General features: G+C 42.1%; 1 protein-coding gene across 2 annotated transcripts; it reads left to right on the top strand.

Moving 5' to 3' along the window:
• The first annotated feature begins 1673 nt into the window (after positions 1-1673).
• On the top strand, positions 1674-10171 carry LOC4342710 (mediator of RNA polymerase II transcription subunit 33A). Of its 2 annotated transcripts, none has more exons than XM_015791753.3 (12): positions 1674-2071; positions 2727-2837; positions 3374-3718; positions 4469-4779; positions 4899-4990; positions 5073-5403; positions 5528-5738; positions 6119-6233; positions 7245-7406; positions 7506-8178; positions 8334-8540; positions 8702-10171. In XM_015791753.3, the coding sequence occupies exons 1-12, from the start codon at positions 1797-1799 to the stop codon at positions 9820-9822; spliced, it is 3954 nt and encodes a 1317-aa protein (XP_015647239.1). In that variant the 5' UTR covers positions 1674-1796; the 3' UTR covers positions 9823-10171. The 2 variants fall into 2 exon arrangements, with proteins under 2 accessions (XP_015647239.1, XP_015647240.1); XM_015791754.3 differs by having other exon boundaries at positions 3374-3680.
• The last annotated feature ends 5994 nt before the right edge of the window (positions 10172-16165 follow it).

Here is a 16165-nt window from a genome sequence, read left to right on the forward strand (position 1 = left end):
GTCTCGACTAGCCTTTTAATAAATACGCCTTAGCTGATGTTTTCTAAAAAATACGAGTATAGAATGAAGGAAATGAGATATATGTATAGCCATTTGCAGTGTCATAGTAATATCTCAATTGGAATCTTCTATATTACTAGTAGATTCTGCTTATATACATTCATATTCATAACATTAGCAACCGCTAAATAATTCATCCTAAACATGCGGAATATATCAATAGTAAACAACCTACTCTAGTATCACTTACTGTGACCGCATCTGACAAAGGTTCTCTTCAGAGGACTAGAGGAGTTTATATCAACTGCAGCTTGATCTAAATTCATAGTTAAATTTTAATAATATATAGTTGTAGAATATAGAAAATAAATAAGAAATTAAATAGAAGTACAGGAAAACTACATTTTACATGTTTTCATGAGGTACTGCTAGTAGCTACTCAACGGTTGCTTAGGCTTGATTCGTTTATCTGGGTTGGGAACCTTTCATCGAACACGCTAAATGGAGTGGTAGATTTACACATGATTAATTAAGTATTAGCTAAAAGTATACACATGGAAAATGATAGGGTATAAGTTGGAAAAGCTTGCTGTGTTCTTTGTTCAGAGTTCCCAACCCCTCTACCTCGTGTTCCGTGCGCACGCTTTTCAAACTTCTAAACGGTGTATTTTTTAAAAAAAGTTTCTATATAAAAGTTACTTAAAAAATAAATTAATCTATTTTTGAAAAAAAGCTAATACTTAATTAATCACGCGCTAATGGACTGCTCTGTTTTCTGTGCGTACTGTTCCGGTTGGGAATCAGAGATACCGAACACATCCTAAAAGAACACGACTTTGATATTCCTTAGGGGAATGCTAGGAATCGGTCGCTCAGGGGAGGGAGAAAAATCGGGCGCTCCCTCCTCCCACGACGCGCACTGCCCTGGGCCCCACCACGTCTCTACCCCCACCTGCCACTTATCTCTATCACATACTCCATTGCAACAAATCACCTATATATTTTGGAAACACTCTATTAAGGGAATACATTTCATTTTTTTCCACGAAGAATGTTTTACCTTTTATACCCACAATATTCCACTGTGTATAGATCTAATGTCGCAGTGAACTGAAACATTCTTTCACTATTTGCTGAAACATTATTTTTATATAAGGTGAAACAACGCCCGACTTAAACTATTGAAACATTTTCGATCTCTTAGTGAAAAAATTCCGATATACTTGGTAGAATATCGTGCAACATTTTAAAATAATTCAATAATAAGCTAAATTTTTTTTCATCGGAATATATCTATGTGTGTGATCTTGTTTTGAAGATTTAATTGCAACGAATTTAATGGTGAAATCATGATTTGGATAAATAATTTAAGAGAAAAATTAGTTTAAAGTAGTTTTGCACGCATGCGTCATACTGATGTCAGCGTCCGATTTTTCTCCAAACCCATCGGTCGCCCGACGCGTAGGCTCCTCTTATTCCTTGAATTAGAATAGGTATGGCTACACGCCTACACGCACACAAGATAGATGAGGTGGGTGAGGCGGAGCAGAGGATCCGGCGGGCTGGGACCACCTCGTGTTGGTGCCTGGTGGTGATGCAGTGGGCGAAGTGGTTACACCAACGCGCACCACCACCACCATCTCTCTCTCTCTCTCTCTCTCTTCCTCCTTCCCACCAAACAAACATCCCACGCTTCGTCCCTCCCACTCCACTCCCCACCCCCGCGACGCCTGCGGCGACGACGACGGCGACGGCGAGGAAGGCTGGCCACGGCACGCGGCGGCGAGTAGTCCAGCATGGCGGCGCCCTCGGCGGCGGCGGCGTGGGTGGACTGGGCCGCGGAGTACACCAAGGCGGCCCAGGCGGAGTCGCGCCCGCCCGCGGAGTGGGCCGCGCGGGTGGCCTCCGTCGTCGCCGCCGCCGGGGACGCGCCGTGGTCGCCCGGGCTCGCCGAGATGCTCGCCCGCGCGCTGCTGTATGGCGGTGGCGGCGCGGCGTGGAAGTACGCCGAGGCAGCGCTCGCCGCGGGCCTCGCGTCGCCGGCGCTGCTCCTCGCGATCCTCTCCACCAGGTACGGACGGCGCGGCGCCCCCGCTCCCATCCATTGCCCTCCCCCCACGCGCGCGCAGTGGCGTTTGTGCGCGCGCGCGGGGAGAGACGAATTTGCGTGCGTGGTATCTGACATGGGCTCCTGCTCACGTGGGGTGTACTGTCTGATGGAATCCGCGCAATCGCGATCGGATCAGGCTACTAGTTTCGATCTATGAGATTTCCCTCGCAACCAGATTACCACAAATGCAAGTTGTTCTACAGCGTGGCCTGTACATGATCATAAACAATCTGATGTTTTGGGCCCTGTAAATTTGAGAAGGAAAAGGGATGGTGGCGTGCTTACTGTGCGTAATACCCATAAATTTGAGAAGTATATGAATGGCAGTGTATGTAGAGTACTCGAGTGTGCAGTGTAATGCAGATCAATTTAATACATGTATAGCAGCAGAATACTCTGTTTCATTTTTTTCACTTTTTTTCTTCTCTCTAGAGTCTAGATCATGCTAGTTGGAATAACAAGTGCAGTTTGAAATGTGCTTTTCAGCAGTAATCGTATAACCAACTGGCGAAATCCGTGCACATTTTCAATATCTGCTATGCTGCTGTGGAATGTTCTATAAAATAGAATATAAGACTGATTGCAAATATTCCGTTGATGGTTTCTCTCCATTCAGGGTCATTCCTCACCGGTTCACAAGGCCAACTGCATATAGACTTTATCTGGAGCTCTTGCGGAGACATGGATTCAATTTTGCTTTTCAGATGAAAGCGGCGAATTTCAAAAAGTGAGGTTTCCTTCTATGAGGTGTTCCCAGTAGTTTCATAATGCACGCATTCTATGTTCAGAGGTTTCGAAATATACATCACAGGAACATGTACATCATTCTGAACGATTCAGTACTGTTCAAAAGAATTATATAAGACGGGAATTTTAATACGATATGCTGACAATTAGAGTTTTGGGTGTCTACCACAATACATCTAGACCACCTTATTGCATCTGCATACTGGACATATCAAGATCTGTTCCAAAGAGCAACAATTTGCAAAGGAAGAATTTCACCTGGTTGAAAGGGCCAGTTCTGCAGTGATACATAATATTTTCGGTTGAATTGGTTAAGGTGTCACTTTATATGTTTTCAACTCGCATATAGTTCTTTCATGTTAGTTTTTAAAGAGTTTGTTTCTTGTGACATGTCTGTTCTGTTAGCATCCTATGTTTATGCCTTGTGTAGGTATCTGTCATTCTGTCTGCAACTTATCATTCCTTTAGTTGTCTTCTAAATGCAAAGTTTCATGACACCTTCTCATATTTCCGCAGGATCATGCAATTAATAGATGATAACCTTGGTCTCTCAAAGATATTTGGCTTTTCAACATGCGAACCAGGGGTTTTTGTTGTTGAATTTACCCTTTGCATGTTATGGCAGTTGGTTGATGCTGCATTAGATGACGAAGGCCTGTTAGAGTTGATACCGGATAAGAAAGCTCATTGGCCAACTAGATCAGATGATGTGAGTGCATTTGATGGAACTTTCTCTGAACAAAGAATAGACAAAATTGACAAGTTACAGAAGATGAATAATGTGATAACTATAGAGCTCATTGGGCATCTTCTTCATGACAAAGTAATTACTCATATCCTCTCATTGGCACGCGAAAACATGTATGGCTTTTCAACTTCATGTACTGCTTTACTGAGTTATTCCAGCTCTTTCTTCCTATCACTAAAAACAGTGAATTTATCCCTTTGTTATTATATCAATTGATAGCAACTTAATTTTATTTTAGTGAGTTAATGTATGGCTTAAATATCTCTGTGTTCCATATGCACCATATAATTGAAAACATTCTCTCTATTGGCTTAAGGTTCTCAAGTCAAGCTTCTGTGTCTTCTGAGTATACAGGGTATTGCCAATATTTTTCTGGAATATATCAGATTCATTGTATTTATGGAATGGCTGTACACTTTTATAAAACAACTGTCGACCGCAATGCTAAAATGTGAACTAATAGTACTCTAGAAGGACTACTGGTTGTATGAACAAGCAAGCTTGATTGGTTGCAACTGTAATGTTCAAATGATTTTCTCTACTACTTTATAACCAAGAAGGATCACTGATAGAATCATAGAAACTCTGGCCATGGGGGACAAGCTCTGATATACTCATGCCAATATTGTCTGATATTGCTGTTTGTGTTCATAACTGTACTAGAATCGTACACAAATGAACTATTGGGATAACAGTACATTGGTAGAAGGCATTCGTTTAAACTTCCAAAGTGGGGATCAAGGGCATCCTTAAGACACCACAACTGAATTCACTTACTGTTTTTATTTTTTATTTTTTTGAAAAAGTATGCTACTTTAATTTGTTATTATTACCACCAGTACTAACGAGTCTTGATGATTCAGGCAATCTCAGTGGGCAGCATTCACTAATCGGTTACAATTGCTTATTACAAAGTCATCTACCTTACAAACTTCAACAGTAGCCTTGGAAGCATTTCAACAGTTGAATCTTGATGTCTGCAATATATTCAGAGAAAATAAACATTGGTTGCGTAGAAAATTCCACCCCATAGTGACTTCTAACCCTCTATCTTCTCCAAATGGACGGTGCCTTGGAGCTAGCTATTCTGCACAATGGATTCCTATTGATATGTATCTTGAGGATTGTCTCGATGGCTCAATTGCTGCAACGAATTCCATTGAGACTTTAAGTGGTAATTTTTTCCCATCAACAGAATCATATCTTTTGGTTTGCATTGAAGCATCTTTTTCCTTGTATCATTGCTTTCTGCTATTGTTTCTGTAACTAAATGGGAGCTTGTGCTCTTCGCAGGATTGATCAAGGCCCTCCAAGCAGTTAATAGAGCCACCTGGCATGATGCTTTCTTGGCCCTTTGGATAGCATCACTTCGCCTTGTACAAAGGGTGAGTCTTCACGCTTCATTGCATTTATTCAAACTTAAAACTGTCTTTAAGATCCTCATCTTGGATCTTATAAAACAAGCAGGAAAGAGAACCAATAGAAGGTCCTGTGCCTCATCTAGACACACGGGTATGCATGCTTTTGTCTATCACAACACTTGCGATTGTTGACATAATCGAGGAATCAGATTCAGAGATGAACAGTAACTGGAAAGAAAAGAGAACGAGTGATGATCTGCGCAAGGAATTGATGCTAAGTTTACAGACACTTGGTGATTATGAAAGTTTGCTTGTCCCTCCTCCATGTATCATCTCGGTAGCTAATCAGGCTGCTTCCAAAGCTGCAATGTTTGTTTCAAGAACCAACATTAGCAGTGGATACATGGAAAATGTCAATGACAGGACAACAAATTATTGTAAGTGTCTGCTCTTTATCTTAGAAATACATACATAATTAGTGATCTCATTGACCTTTTTTTTTTTTTGCTTCAGAGTAGTATACATAAACTTGAATATCAATCTTCCTTTAATTTTGAGCAGCTGGAAACATGTGGCATTTGATTGTGGAGTCATGTATCTCAAGGAACTTGTTGGAAACATCAGTTTACTATTGGCCTGGTTATATTAATGGTCATGTCAATTCCATAACTCATGCACTCCCAAGCCAACTTGCTGCATGGTCATCTTTCATGAAGCGTGCGCCATTAACTCAGTCATTGGTTAATGTGTTGGTTGCAACTCCTGCACCAAGGTGTGTATCTTTTTCCCTAGGAAACAAGTGATGTTAGTTTACCATATTAATTTGGAATGGGCATTTCTCATGAGAAGTCATCAGTTACTTAAAAGAGAAAACTACATTATGTTCCTTATCATGATCATCATTTGTATGCCTGTCCAAGTGTCCATGTGCTTTGGGGAAAAAAGTCAAATTAAGCTGCCAGTCAGATACAATGTCAATGGCTGCGTTGTTTAGATGTGCTATGCCATAGCTTATGTTTGCTGTAAATTTATTCTCTGAGATGTGGTTAGTTTCTATGGCTGTGTATATCTGAATCATAGCATATGCATTATTTAATGCTCATACAATGTTCCTGTTAATAAATCACTGAATGAAGCTCATAAACATGGAAGCTTAGCAGAGGTTCAGAAGTTGTATGAAGTTGCAGTCGATGGGTCAGATGAGGACAAGGTTTCTGCTGCCACTATTCTATGTGGTGCCACTTTGCTGCGGGGCTGGAATTTTCAGGTTAGTGTTGTGTAGCTTGCATATTATGAAATGTTTCTGTTGGTCCTAGTCATATGATTTATTCGAAGGGAAAATTCTTCTTTTTTTTTTGCAGAAGAAAGAACGTATATTCTTGTACCGCTCCAAAATGACTACTCTCTTTTGCCATGTGGCATTTTCCTTTTTATTCTTTCTTGCCACTAGCAACTCTTGGGTCATTGAAAAAATAATCAGGAAATCCAAGAACTCAACTTAGGAAACTGTAGTAAATTAAAAAAAATACAGATAGAGAACTGGAAAACACCAAAAATGAAATTAAATATTTGAAAGTTTTGGGAAAATAATTTTATGATGTTAAATTTATCTATAATACAAACTTTAAGTTTTAAGTTCAAAATTCATCCTTGAACTTGTTTTAATTTCTGTGATTTCAAAATACCATTATTGGTTTCTGAAAATTCTACTGTTGGTGGCGTGGGAAATTTGGAAGCAGAGGAATGACTTGTGTTTTCAATGGCTCTATTCCGAGTGTGTCAATGGTGCTTCAATCAGTAGCACATGAAGGCACACTTCGGTTTTTAGCCAGAGCTTCAAAGCTCCGAGAGGTGGTGGCGAGGTCAATAGCCCTTGCGGCTTAAGTGGTCTTGTTGGTGTTTTTTTTTTCTTTTTGTAACTGTAATAGTGTTTAGTGTGGGGAGTTTCCGGATTACCATCCCGGTGTATCTTCTTCTTATTATTATTAATGAAATGATGCACAGATCTCCTGCGCATTCGAAAAAAAGGAAGAAATTTCTACTGTTTTCTTCAGTCAATGGGAGCTGACCTAATAGTAGTGACAAATAGAGAAGTGCTATATTTTATTGGTAGAAGAGAAAATGGAAATTCCTTGGTAGTAAAAAGAAAAGTTCCTCTTGTTGATTTCTATGTAAAAGCAGCATGCATCTTCATTTTTTAATATCATAATGAGGTAAATTAACATCTGCTTGTCTTGAAGTTATTAATATTAAGACCTTTTGCTCTCTTATCTTGCAGGAGCATACAGTTCGGTTAGTTGTCAAACTACTCTCAAGTTCTGATCCAATCGATTTTTCTGGAGGAGAGAGCCAGTTAGTAAAGCATGGCCCAATGCTCAATGTTATTGTCACTGGAATATCACCTGTTGACTATGTTCCAATCTTCTCATTCCATGGCCTAGTATGGTTCATATGCTAGCCTATCTTTACTTCTATTTGATGGTTTATATTTACCATCTTATTCTGAATTATATGGTTTTGCTTTTTAAAAAATGAACAGATTCCAGAGCTGGCTGCTGCACTCATGGCAATATGTGAAGTTTTTGGGTCCCTGTCCCCAAGTGTTTCCTGGTCTCCGAGAACAGGAGAGGAAATATCTGCTCACACAGTCTTTTCAAATGCATTCATTCTACTATTGAGGCTCTGGAAGTTTAACCATCCACCACTTGAATATTGTGTAATGGGAGATGGTGCTCCAGTTGGTTCTCAGCTTACTCCTGAGTATCTTCTGTTATTGCGAAATTCCCAAGTTGTATCTATCAGAAGTTCAGCAAAAAACAGAAATACCCAGAAACAGTTGCCAGTTACTTCAAACCCATCGTCTGAGCATCCTATTTTCATGGATTCATTTCCAAAGTTGAAGTTATGGTACCGACAACACCAAGCTTGTCTGGCCTCAACTCTCTCGGGATTTGCTCATGGCACACCAGTACATAAGAATGTAGACAGCCTTCTCAATTTGATGTTCAGAAAGGCCAACAAAGAAAGCACTTCTATTGGTTCTTTGTCTGGGAGTAGCAGCATAAGTAATTCTTCGGGTCCTGGTGTTGATGATTCACATCTTTGGCCTCAGTTACCTGCTTGGGAGATACTGGAAGCTGTTCCATTTGTGGTGGATGCTGCTCTAACTGCCTGTTCCCATGGAAGACTGTTTCCACGAGAACTGGCTACAGGTTTGTTTTTGCCGATTCTTTTTTTTTTTTTTTGACGTAAAATTTTTGCCGATTCTTGTTTGAAAATTAAGATGATTGAAGAGTGAACCTTATTATTTAACCATTACTATGTTCTATGTGATCATCAGTGTTTGATACTACCTTTTCCATTCCAGGTCTCAAAGATCTGACTGATTTTCTCCCTGCATCTCTTGCGACAATAGTAAGTTACTTTTCAGCCGAAGTAACACGAGGTGTTTGGAAACCGGCATTCATGAATGGAACAGATTGGCCTAGCCCTGCTGCCAATCTATCTATGGTTGAAGAGCATATAAAAAAAATTGTAGCTGCCACTGGCGTTGATGTTCCGAGGCTTGTCACAGGTGCTTATTTGTGCTACCATTTAGTCCATTGTACAAGCGATTAGCGCATTTATGCTTTACTATCATTAGTCCTGCCAGCAATTTTGCTCTTATTATCTTTTCACCTGCCGTGAATAAAATGCATTTTTTTTCCAACACTAATCTAGTTCTGTATCCCACAGGAGGAAGTACTTTGGGTACACTTCCATTGCCATTGGCTGCTTTTGTGAGCCTAACCATTACATACAAACTTGACAAGGCATCAGAGCGTTTCCTTAACCTTGCCGGGCCAGCTTTAGAGAACCTTGCTGCAAGCTGCCCATGGCCAAGCATGCCAATCGTCGCGGCACTGTGGACTCAGAAGGTGAAGCGGTGGAGTGATTTCCTAGTGTTCTCGGCTTCACGCACGGTGTTCCACCATAACAACGACGCAGTTTTCCAGCTCCTCCGAAGCTGCTTCACCGCCACCCTTGGAATGTCGTCTACCACATCAGTATGCAGCTGCGGTGGCATTGCCAGCCTTCTTGGTCACGGCTTCGGCTCTCATTGCTCCGGTGGCCTCTCCCCAGTCGCGCCGGGAATCCTCTATCTCCGGATATTCCGGTGCATCAAGGACTGCTCCATACTCGCGGAAGATATACTGCGCCTCCTCATGCTCTCGGTGAAAGACATAGCCGAAACAACGGTGTCGAGGCACCGATCCGACAAGGTCAGGAAGACCAAGTACGTGATGAGACATGGCCAGGTATCCCTCTCTTCCGCCATGACGCAGGTGAAGGTGGCGGCGTCGCTCGGCGCGACGCTGGTGTGGCTCTCCGGCGGCACGGCGCTCGTCCAGTCCCTGTTCCAGGAGATGCTGCCGTCGTGGTTCCTGTCCGTGCAGGACCTGGGGCGAGGCGGCGCGGCGAGCGGGGGCACGGTGTACAAGCTGGGCGGCCACGCGCTGGCCTACCTCGCCGTCTACGCCGGCATGTTCGCCTGGAGGATCGACCCGACGCCGGTGTCGCGGCGGCGGGAGCGGGTGATGTGGTCGCACTTCGAGTTCCTGGCGAGCGCGCTGGACGGCAAGATCTCCCTCGGCTGCGACCTCTCGCTGTGGCGCGCCTACGTCTCCGGGTTCCTGGGCCTGGTGGTGGAGTGCACGCCGTGCTGGGCGCACGAGGTGGACCTGAGGGTGCTCAGGAGGCTCAGCGCCGGCCTCCGGCAGTGGAAGGAGGACGAGCTCGCCGTCGCGCTCCTCCGCCGTGCCGGCCCGGAGGCCATGGCCGCCGCCGCCGAGCTCATCATCGGCGGCGACTGGTGACACTACGCCGGCGATCTGTACATAACTATTGCCATGTGCATGCGTGTGTAGTTGATTTCGATATTGTGGTAGTAATTGATGACTTTGCTGATCGATCGCTAGGCTCGTTGCTCTCTTTCGCTAATGCTAGTGTCCACTTATTAGTATATCTTGGAAGGAAGGAAACTGCTCAATATATGTGTGTTAAAAATGGTGTTCTTGAAGAAGCCACCCGTCTCTATAGGTTATCGCTGTATCTAACATGTGTGTCGTGTGTTGCTATAGTGCAATTAATTGATGTGGATGGCGTGGTAGATGTAATTAGGCAAATTTTGCAATAGGACACTTGTTACGTGTGGTTTTAGCCCTAGGACACTGCCCAAACTCACTTTTGGGGAAAAACACTCCATAAACATGGTAATTTGCCAGTGGATACCGCGCCGATTAAATAATATTTTCTGGTTGAGGAGGAAAGAGAAATCGTGTGAAATGTCAAAAATGCTCTTGGGCCCACATGTCAGCTCTATCTCCTATCTCTCTCCTCATCTCTCTCTTTTCTCTCTCAGAGTGCGCTCGCACGGGGTGGTGTCGGTCGCGGCGGAGATGGCGAGGACGGTGGCCGGCGGAGTGGAGTGGGGCGGCGGCGGTGGTGGTCATGTTGCTTGGCCACGTTGTCGTGGGGGGTGCGACACGATCGATTATGGGGATTTCTTCGCATGTGGCAGTAGTGCTCGGCGAGCTCCTCTCCTCGCGCGCCGCTGCCGACGACTCCTTCCCCCACGCGCAGCCGGCCGGCATTCCCCTTCCAGCGCGTTGCAGCCAGCCAGGTCCTCCCCTGTCTTGCTCGCGCGGCCGCCGACGAGCTTCTCCTCCGCAGCCAGCCATCCTCTCGCCTGTTTGTCCCTCCCCTGCATCTTGCTCGCGCGGCCGCCAATGAGCTTCTTCTCCGCAGCCGGCCCACCTCCCGCCCGTCGTTCCTTCCCTTGCCTCGTGCTCACTCGGCTTCACGTCGTCCTCCCCGAAACTCACCGGCTCTACATCGCGTCCCCCTCACCCCGCCGTGGCGGCGGCGCCCCTTTCTGCTGCGGGCACGGGCACGACGAGGGGTGGCTCCGGCGGCCGTGCACTCGTCCACCGCCGCCGCCGCCCTGCTCCACTCCGCCGGCCGCCGTCCTCGCCATCTGCGAGAGAAAAGAGAGAGAGAAAAGAGAGAGATGTGGAGAGAGATAGGAGATATAGCTGACATGTGGGCCCAAAGGCATTTTTGACATTTCACGCGATTTCTCTCTCCTCCCCAACTGAAAAGTATTATTTTAATCGGCGTGGTGTCCACTAGCAAATTACCACGTTTATGGAGTGTTTTTCTCTAAAAGTGAGTTTGGGCAGTGTCCTAGGGCTAAAACCACACATAACAAGTGTGCTATAGTAAAATTTGCCATGTAATTAAGGGGCTAGGTTTGGTATTCTATCTTTGTCCGTTTATCTCTTTGTCCTCTCGCTTTGCTAAATCGTTGCGTTGGCCGAGATTTCGTTCTGTCGAATAGGATGTCATGTTAGGATTTCTAATAATACGATAAGAAACTAATAAAGTGAGAGATGGAATGGATTTGCTATATCTATACAGTTTTCAATACAGGTTGTCTTTTGCATGTATTTCCTGTAAAACAACAAATATAAAATAATATGATATTGTATGAGCTATTTCAATCATCAAATAAATACAACGTTTCTTATATCCCTCATAAACATAAAAATGATACTATCTTCTATTGGAAATTGGCAAAATGCCTTATACTTTGTATTTCTTATTTTCACTTCATGAGAAGGGGAAGATGGTAAACTAGTCATCAATCTGAAAATGTCGATTGAATTGCACTTCAGAGGGAGATCTAATTAAACGTTGGAGTCACGTGGCTCCTCTTAATTAATCCCGTATGCGTATGTTGCTTCCCTCTCCCTACTTTATGTCTCGTTACTTTATCCGCATCATCATTCCCCCAAAGATTCTGGCGTTACCTCACTACTTGGCGGATTAACCGATGAAAATCATCGATTAGTAAATCGGTCACGGCCATCAGGAATAATATTGTTGCTACATCGGCACTATCAGATGTGGAGAAGAAACTATCCGATGTGGAGAAAAACTATCCCATTAAATAAGTTCGGAGGGGATTTTAGGCATGTGAAATAAAATAAGCCATTAAACTTGAAAATTGAATTTATTTATTTTGGGGAAAAACTTTTGTGTAGAAAACTTTTATACAAAATGTATTGTAGAAAACATGATCATATATTCCAATAGTTGTTTAAGAAACAATATAATTAGCTGGTGAAAATCTAGTTAGTTTATAGTTTATAAATGTTAGAAATATATGAAATTCATTATTTTCATGGTGAAGAATAAAGTAGAGACTAAATTTATAAATATTGAATGTCCTATACATACTCACTACACACATGCACGTCACATCCTAATCAACATCACTTCATAAAATTATCATTTTCAAGTTATTTTGGTCCTCGTTTACATGAACTAGACAAATTCATATACTGAAATGAGTATTTTACAAGTTTACTAAATTGCACCCACCTAACAAGTTTGTGTACCACTAATGTAATTTACTCATTCTATAAATAATAGTTGCATAATCTTTTGAAATCTGGATTGTTTGGAGTTAGAGATTCTGTGACTAGCCGCGGTTGTTAGAAGCTGCACAAAGAAAATCCAAGACAATGATACTGGGGAGGAATACATGCACGGTAAGCACTGATCAACGTGGAGAAGAGTTGTCATGAACATGGATGAAAAGGTGATGTAGGGTTGTGTAGGATGATGAGATCGAGGAGTGCGGTAACGTGAAAATCTTAATCAGTGAAATTGCATGCTTGCGACAATGAGCATATGGCATGAAGTTATTCATCAGTTGAGTTATTATGGTAGTAGTGTAGGAGTATCTACTAGTGAATTTAGTAGGCGGTGCACATCTCCAGCCTGATTTGGAATTGGTAACCAGGTTGACGAAGGGAAGAGAAAGAGAGGGTGGTAGGTAGGACGAAATGAGATACCACTCTGATATATAGTTCCTTATGCTTCAGTGTGAACTTAGACCCTTTACACTACTGTGTTGCTATAGTATTTTTGTTTGCCTTGTATAGTGTTCTAATAGACAAACAATTATATTGTGTTAAACAACAATTGTTCATGTGGCTGCTAGATGATATAATACCGGTTCATATATAGTAACTACCATATATATATATATATATATATATATATATATATATATATATATGAAAATGGTTCTATAAACCCAGGTGTATGTACTCCCTCTCCCATCTACCGTCCATCTCAACCAGCCTCGATGAAGCTCCTTAACGGATCAACGAGCGGACCCGTTTTGATTACCCAGGTGTATGTACACCCCTTTCTTATTTCTTATTGGATATCCATATACTAAATAATTGGATTAATAAGAAAATTTTTAAAGAGAATACCGTTCCCTTTATTTTTCAAATTCCTGCATGTGCATGCACTCCGGCCGGCCGGTACAAGGTCAGGATCAAAAATTTGTAGCATGCAATTGGGTGGCATCCAGTATATACTAAATCCCTCGCTAGATTTGAGCAGTATATACTTTCTTGTAGGATCCTCATGGTACTGGTGATTTACTAGAACATGCATGCTAATAATTAACGATAGATGTATATACTGGTTCATCAGTGCTTCATTCGTCTGGTTTGTTGGTTTGCTCCATCCGGAATCACATTCATCGCCAGCGTGTACAGCTACCGTTGGATCAAATTAATATACAATCATTCAGATGATAATTTTTTAAAGGTAGTATATACTGTTCTTGAAGTAAGGAGTAGTATGCATGTACTGTTTTTTAAATTTAGTAGCAGTATATACTGTTTTTTAAGTTAGTAGCAGTACATACTGTTTTTTTAGTAGCAGTACATACCTGTTTTTAAGTTAGTTGCAGTACATACTTTAGTATATACTGTTTTTAGTAGTAGTTAGTAGAAGTATATACTTTTTGTTAGCTAGTAGCAGTATGTACTGTTTTTAGTTAGTAGCAGTATATACTTTTCGTTAGTTCGTAGCAGTATATACTGTCATCCTATAAGTTCAGTATATATGTGAAAAATGCAGTAAATACTGTCATCCTATAAAATTCAGTATATATGTGAAAAATGGAGTATATATTGTCATCTTACAAAGTTCAGTATATATGTGGAAAATGCAGTCTATACTGTCATCTTACAAAGTTCAAAGTTCAGTATATATGTGAAAAATGCAGTTTATACTGTCATCTTACAAAGTTCAGTATGAACCCCTTCATAGAAATTCAGTGTATAGCATCATCTAAATAGTTCAGTGCGTACCACTCCGTAGGCAAAAAAAAAAAAAAACAGTATAAACCTCTCTATAGAGAAATGCAGTATCTACAAAGTTCAAAACATACTACTGACAATCAAAAAATCAGCTTATACTTCTCTATGTAGAATTGCAGTATATACTTCTGCTTAACAAAGGACAGCTTACAAAGTTCAGTACGTACCCCTCCATAAAAAAGTTCAGTATATACCAATCCAAAAAAATGCAGTATGTACTACCATCTTAAAAAGATTAAGTACATACCCCTCCAAAGAAAAATTCAGTATATACAAATGCATAGAAATGCAGTATATGCAAAACCCCTCTCTATACAGAACTGAGATCGTGCATGAACCATACTATGCAGAACCCCTGTCTATAGGCATCAAGATTTCCATTTCTGGTGACATACCTTGGACTGTGGTGACACACTGATTTTCTTGTGACCCTGCAAACAAGAAAATTTAAGGCATCGAGCATCGATCTCGTCGTAGAAAAAAAACCAATACTAACCTACTGCTTTGGATGACCTCCACTACTGAGACCCGTCGATTTTGCCACGGCTGCTCTGCTCCTGCATTCAGGCGACTCCAAATCGATGACCTCTACTCCTGGAACACCAACGAGTGGCAGGTTCTCCAGGTCGATTATCTCTGTCTCCGATTGGTGAAGGAGGAGCCATCACTGGAGCAAGGAACGAGCAGATTCAAAGATCAGAAAAGATCGCTTCTATGATCCTCCACCAGCCACCCAGCCGCCGCTGAATCGTCGCGGAGTCAATCCGAGGAGGTGTCGTCGCTGCCTCCACCTCGCGTCAAACCGCAAATGTAGCGAGAGCTGTTCGATTGGCTGAGTACTAACTGTTGTGATTTAGATAATTAAGCGCTAATTAAGGATCCAGATTATTTTACAAAAGGAAAATCAAAACAGGTCCGCTCGTTGATCCATTAAGGAGCTTCATCGAGGCTGGTTGAGATGGACGGTAGATGGGAGAGGGAGTACATACATCTGGGTATATAGAACCATTTTCCTCTATATATATATATATATATATATATATACACACACATACATACTATTGAACTGTGTATATGGATATTGGGTTCACTAATTAGGCTATTGACACAACCGATGTAGGCAATAAGAGATTGTTGACGTGTCACTTTAATCTACCGATTACCCTAAAGATATAGTTGACGCATCCAACTAGAGATAACAGACATGTCACTATTGGAGACATTCACTATTGGTATATGATTGGGTACATTGGGTATGCGTCCAACTTGAGAACTAGATATATTGAGCATGTCACTATCAACATATGGTTCACTTGCCATACGTTTGAGTAGAGACAGTGGGCATGTCGCTACTGCTTTAGATAGGTACACTAAGCAGCATGGAGAGAAAGCCATTATCTTCGACTAGAGATAGCAGGTATATCACTACTCCTTTAGATTCATCCGAATTTTATCCGCCAGCCAACGTAGTGATGCGGTCGACGTGTCAAACTTGACAAGACATGTATGTCACTGCTGCTACTTTAGGATGGAAGCATAAGCCAACCTAGTGATATAATTGACGTGTCCAACCAAGATAGTTGTCATGCCACTACTACTTTAGAATGGTTTCACTGGCTAGCTTATTTATGTAACCGAGGCATGAGGCATCTGAACAAAAAATAGCAGACATGTCACTATTGCTTTAGGATGGTAATTCTAAGCAGCATAGTCATGCACCCCGAAGGCGATGCGTCCAAACAAAAATAGTATGTATGTCACTATAGCCATATGTTGAGTCCCTTGCCCGTTTACTAATGTAACCGACGAGTAATGTTAGTACAACTATAGAATTGGGTTGATAGCTGGCTAGAGATAGTGGGCACGTCACTGTAGCCGTAGCTTAGATCCATCAATTGTGGCTAGTCTCTTGGCAGACCTGTCATAGCTAATATGGCCAACTAGAGACTATAGATGTTACCAATATGGC

This window comes from Oryza sativa, chromosome 7 (assembly GCF_034140825.1).
Source record: "Oryza sativa Japonica Group chromosome 7, ASM3414082v1".
In the NCBI taxonomy this organism is placed as follows: Eukaryota; Viridiplantae; Streptophyta; class Magnoliopsida; order Poales; family Poaceae; genus Oryza; species Oryza sativa.

Bases quoted from the DNA above. Each gene is read 5' to 3' on its own strand.
- LOC4342710 (XM_015791753.3), top strand. From the start codon at position 1,797: ATGGCGGCGCCCTCGGCGGCGGCGGCGTGGGTGGACTGGGCCGCGGAG. The intron at 2,838-3,373 runs GTGAGGTTTCCT...ATATTTCCGCAG, and splicing joins AAAGCGGCGAATTTCAAAAA to GATCATGCAATTAATAGATG. The intron at 4,991-5,072 runs GTGAGTCTTCAC...TAAAACAAGCAG, and splicing joins CACTTCGCCTTGTACAAAGG to GAAAGAGAACCAATAGAAGG.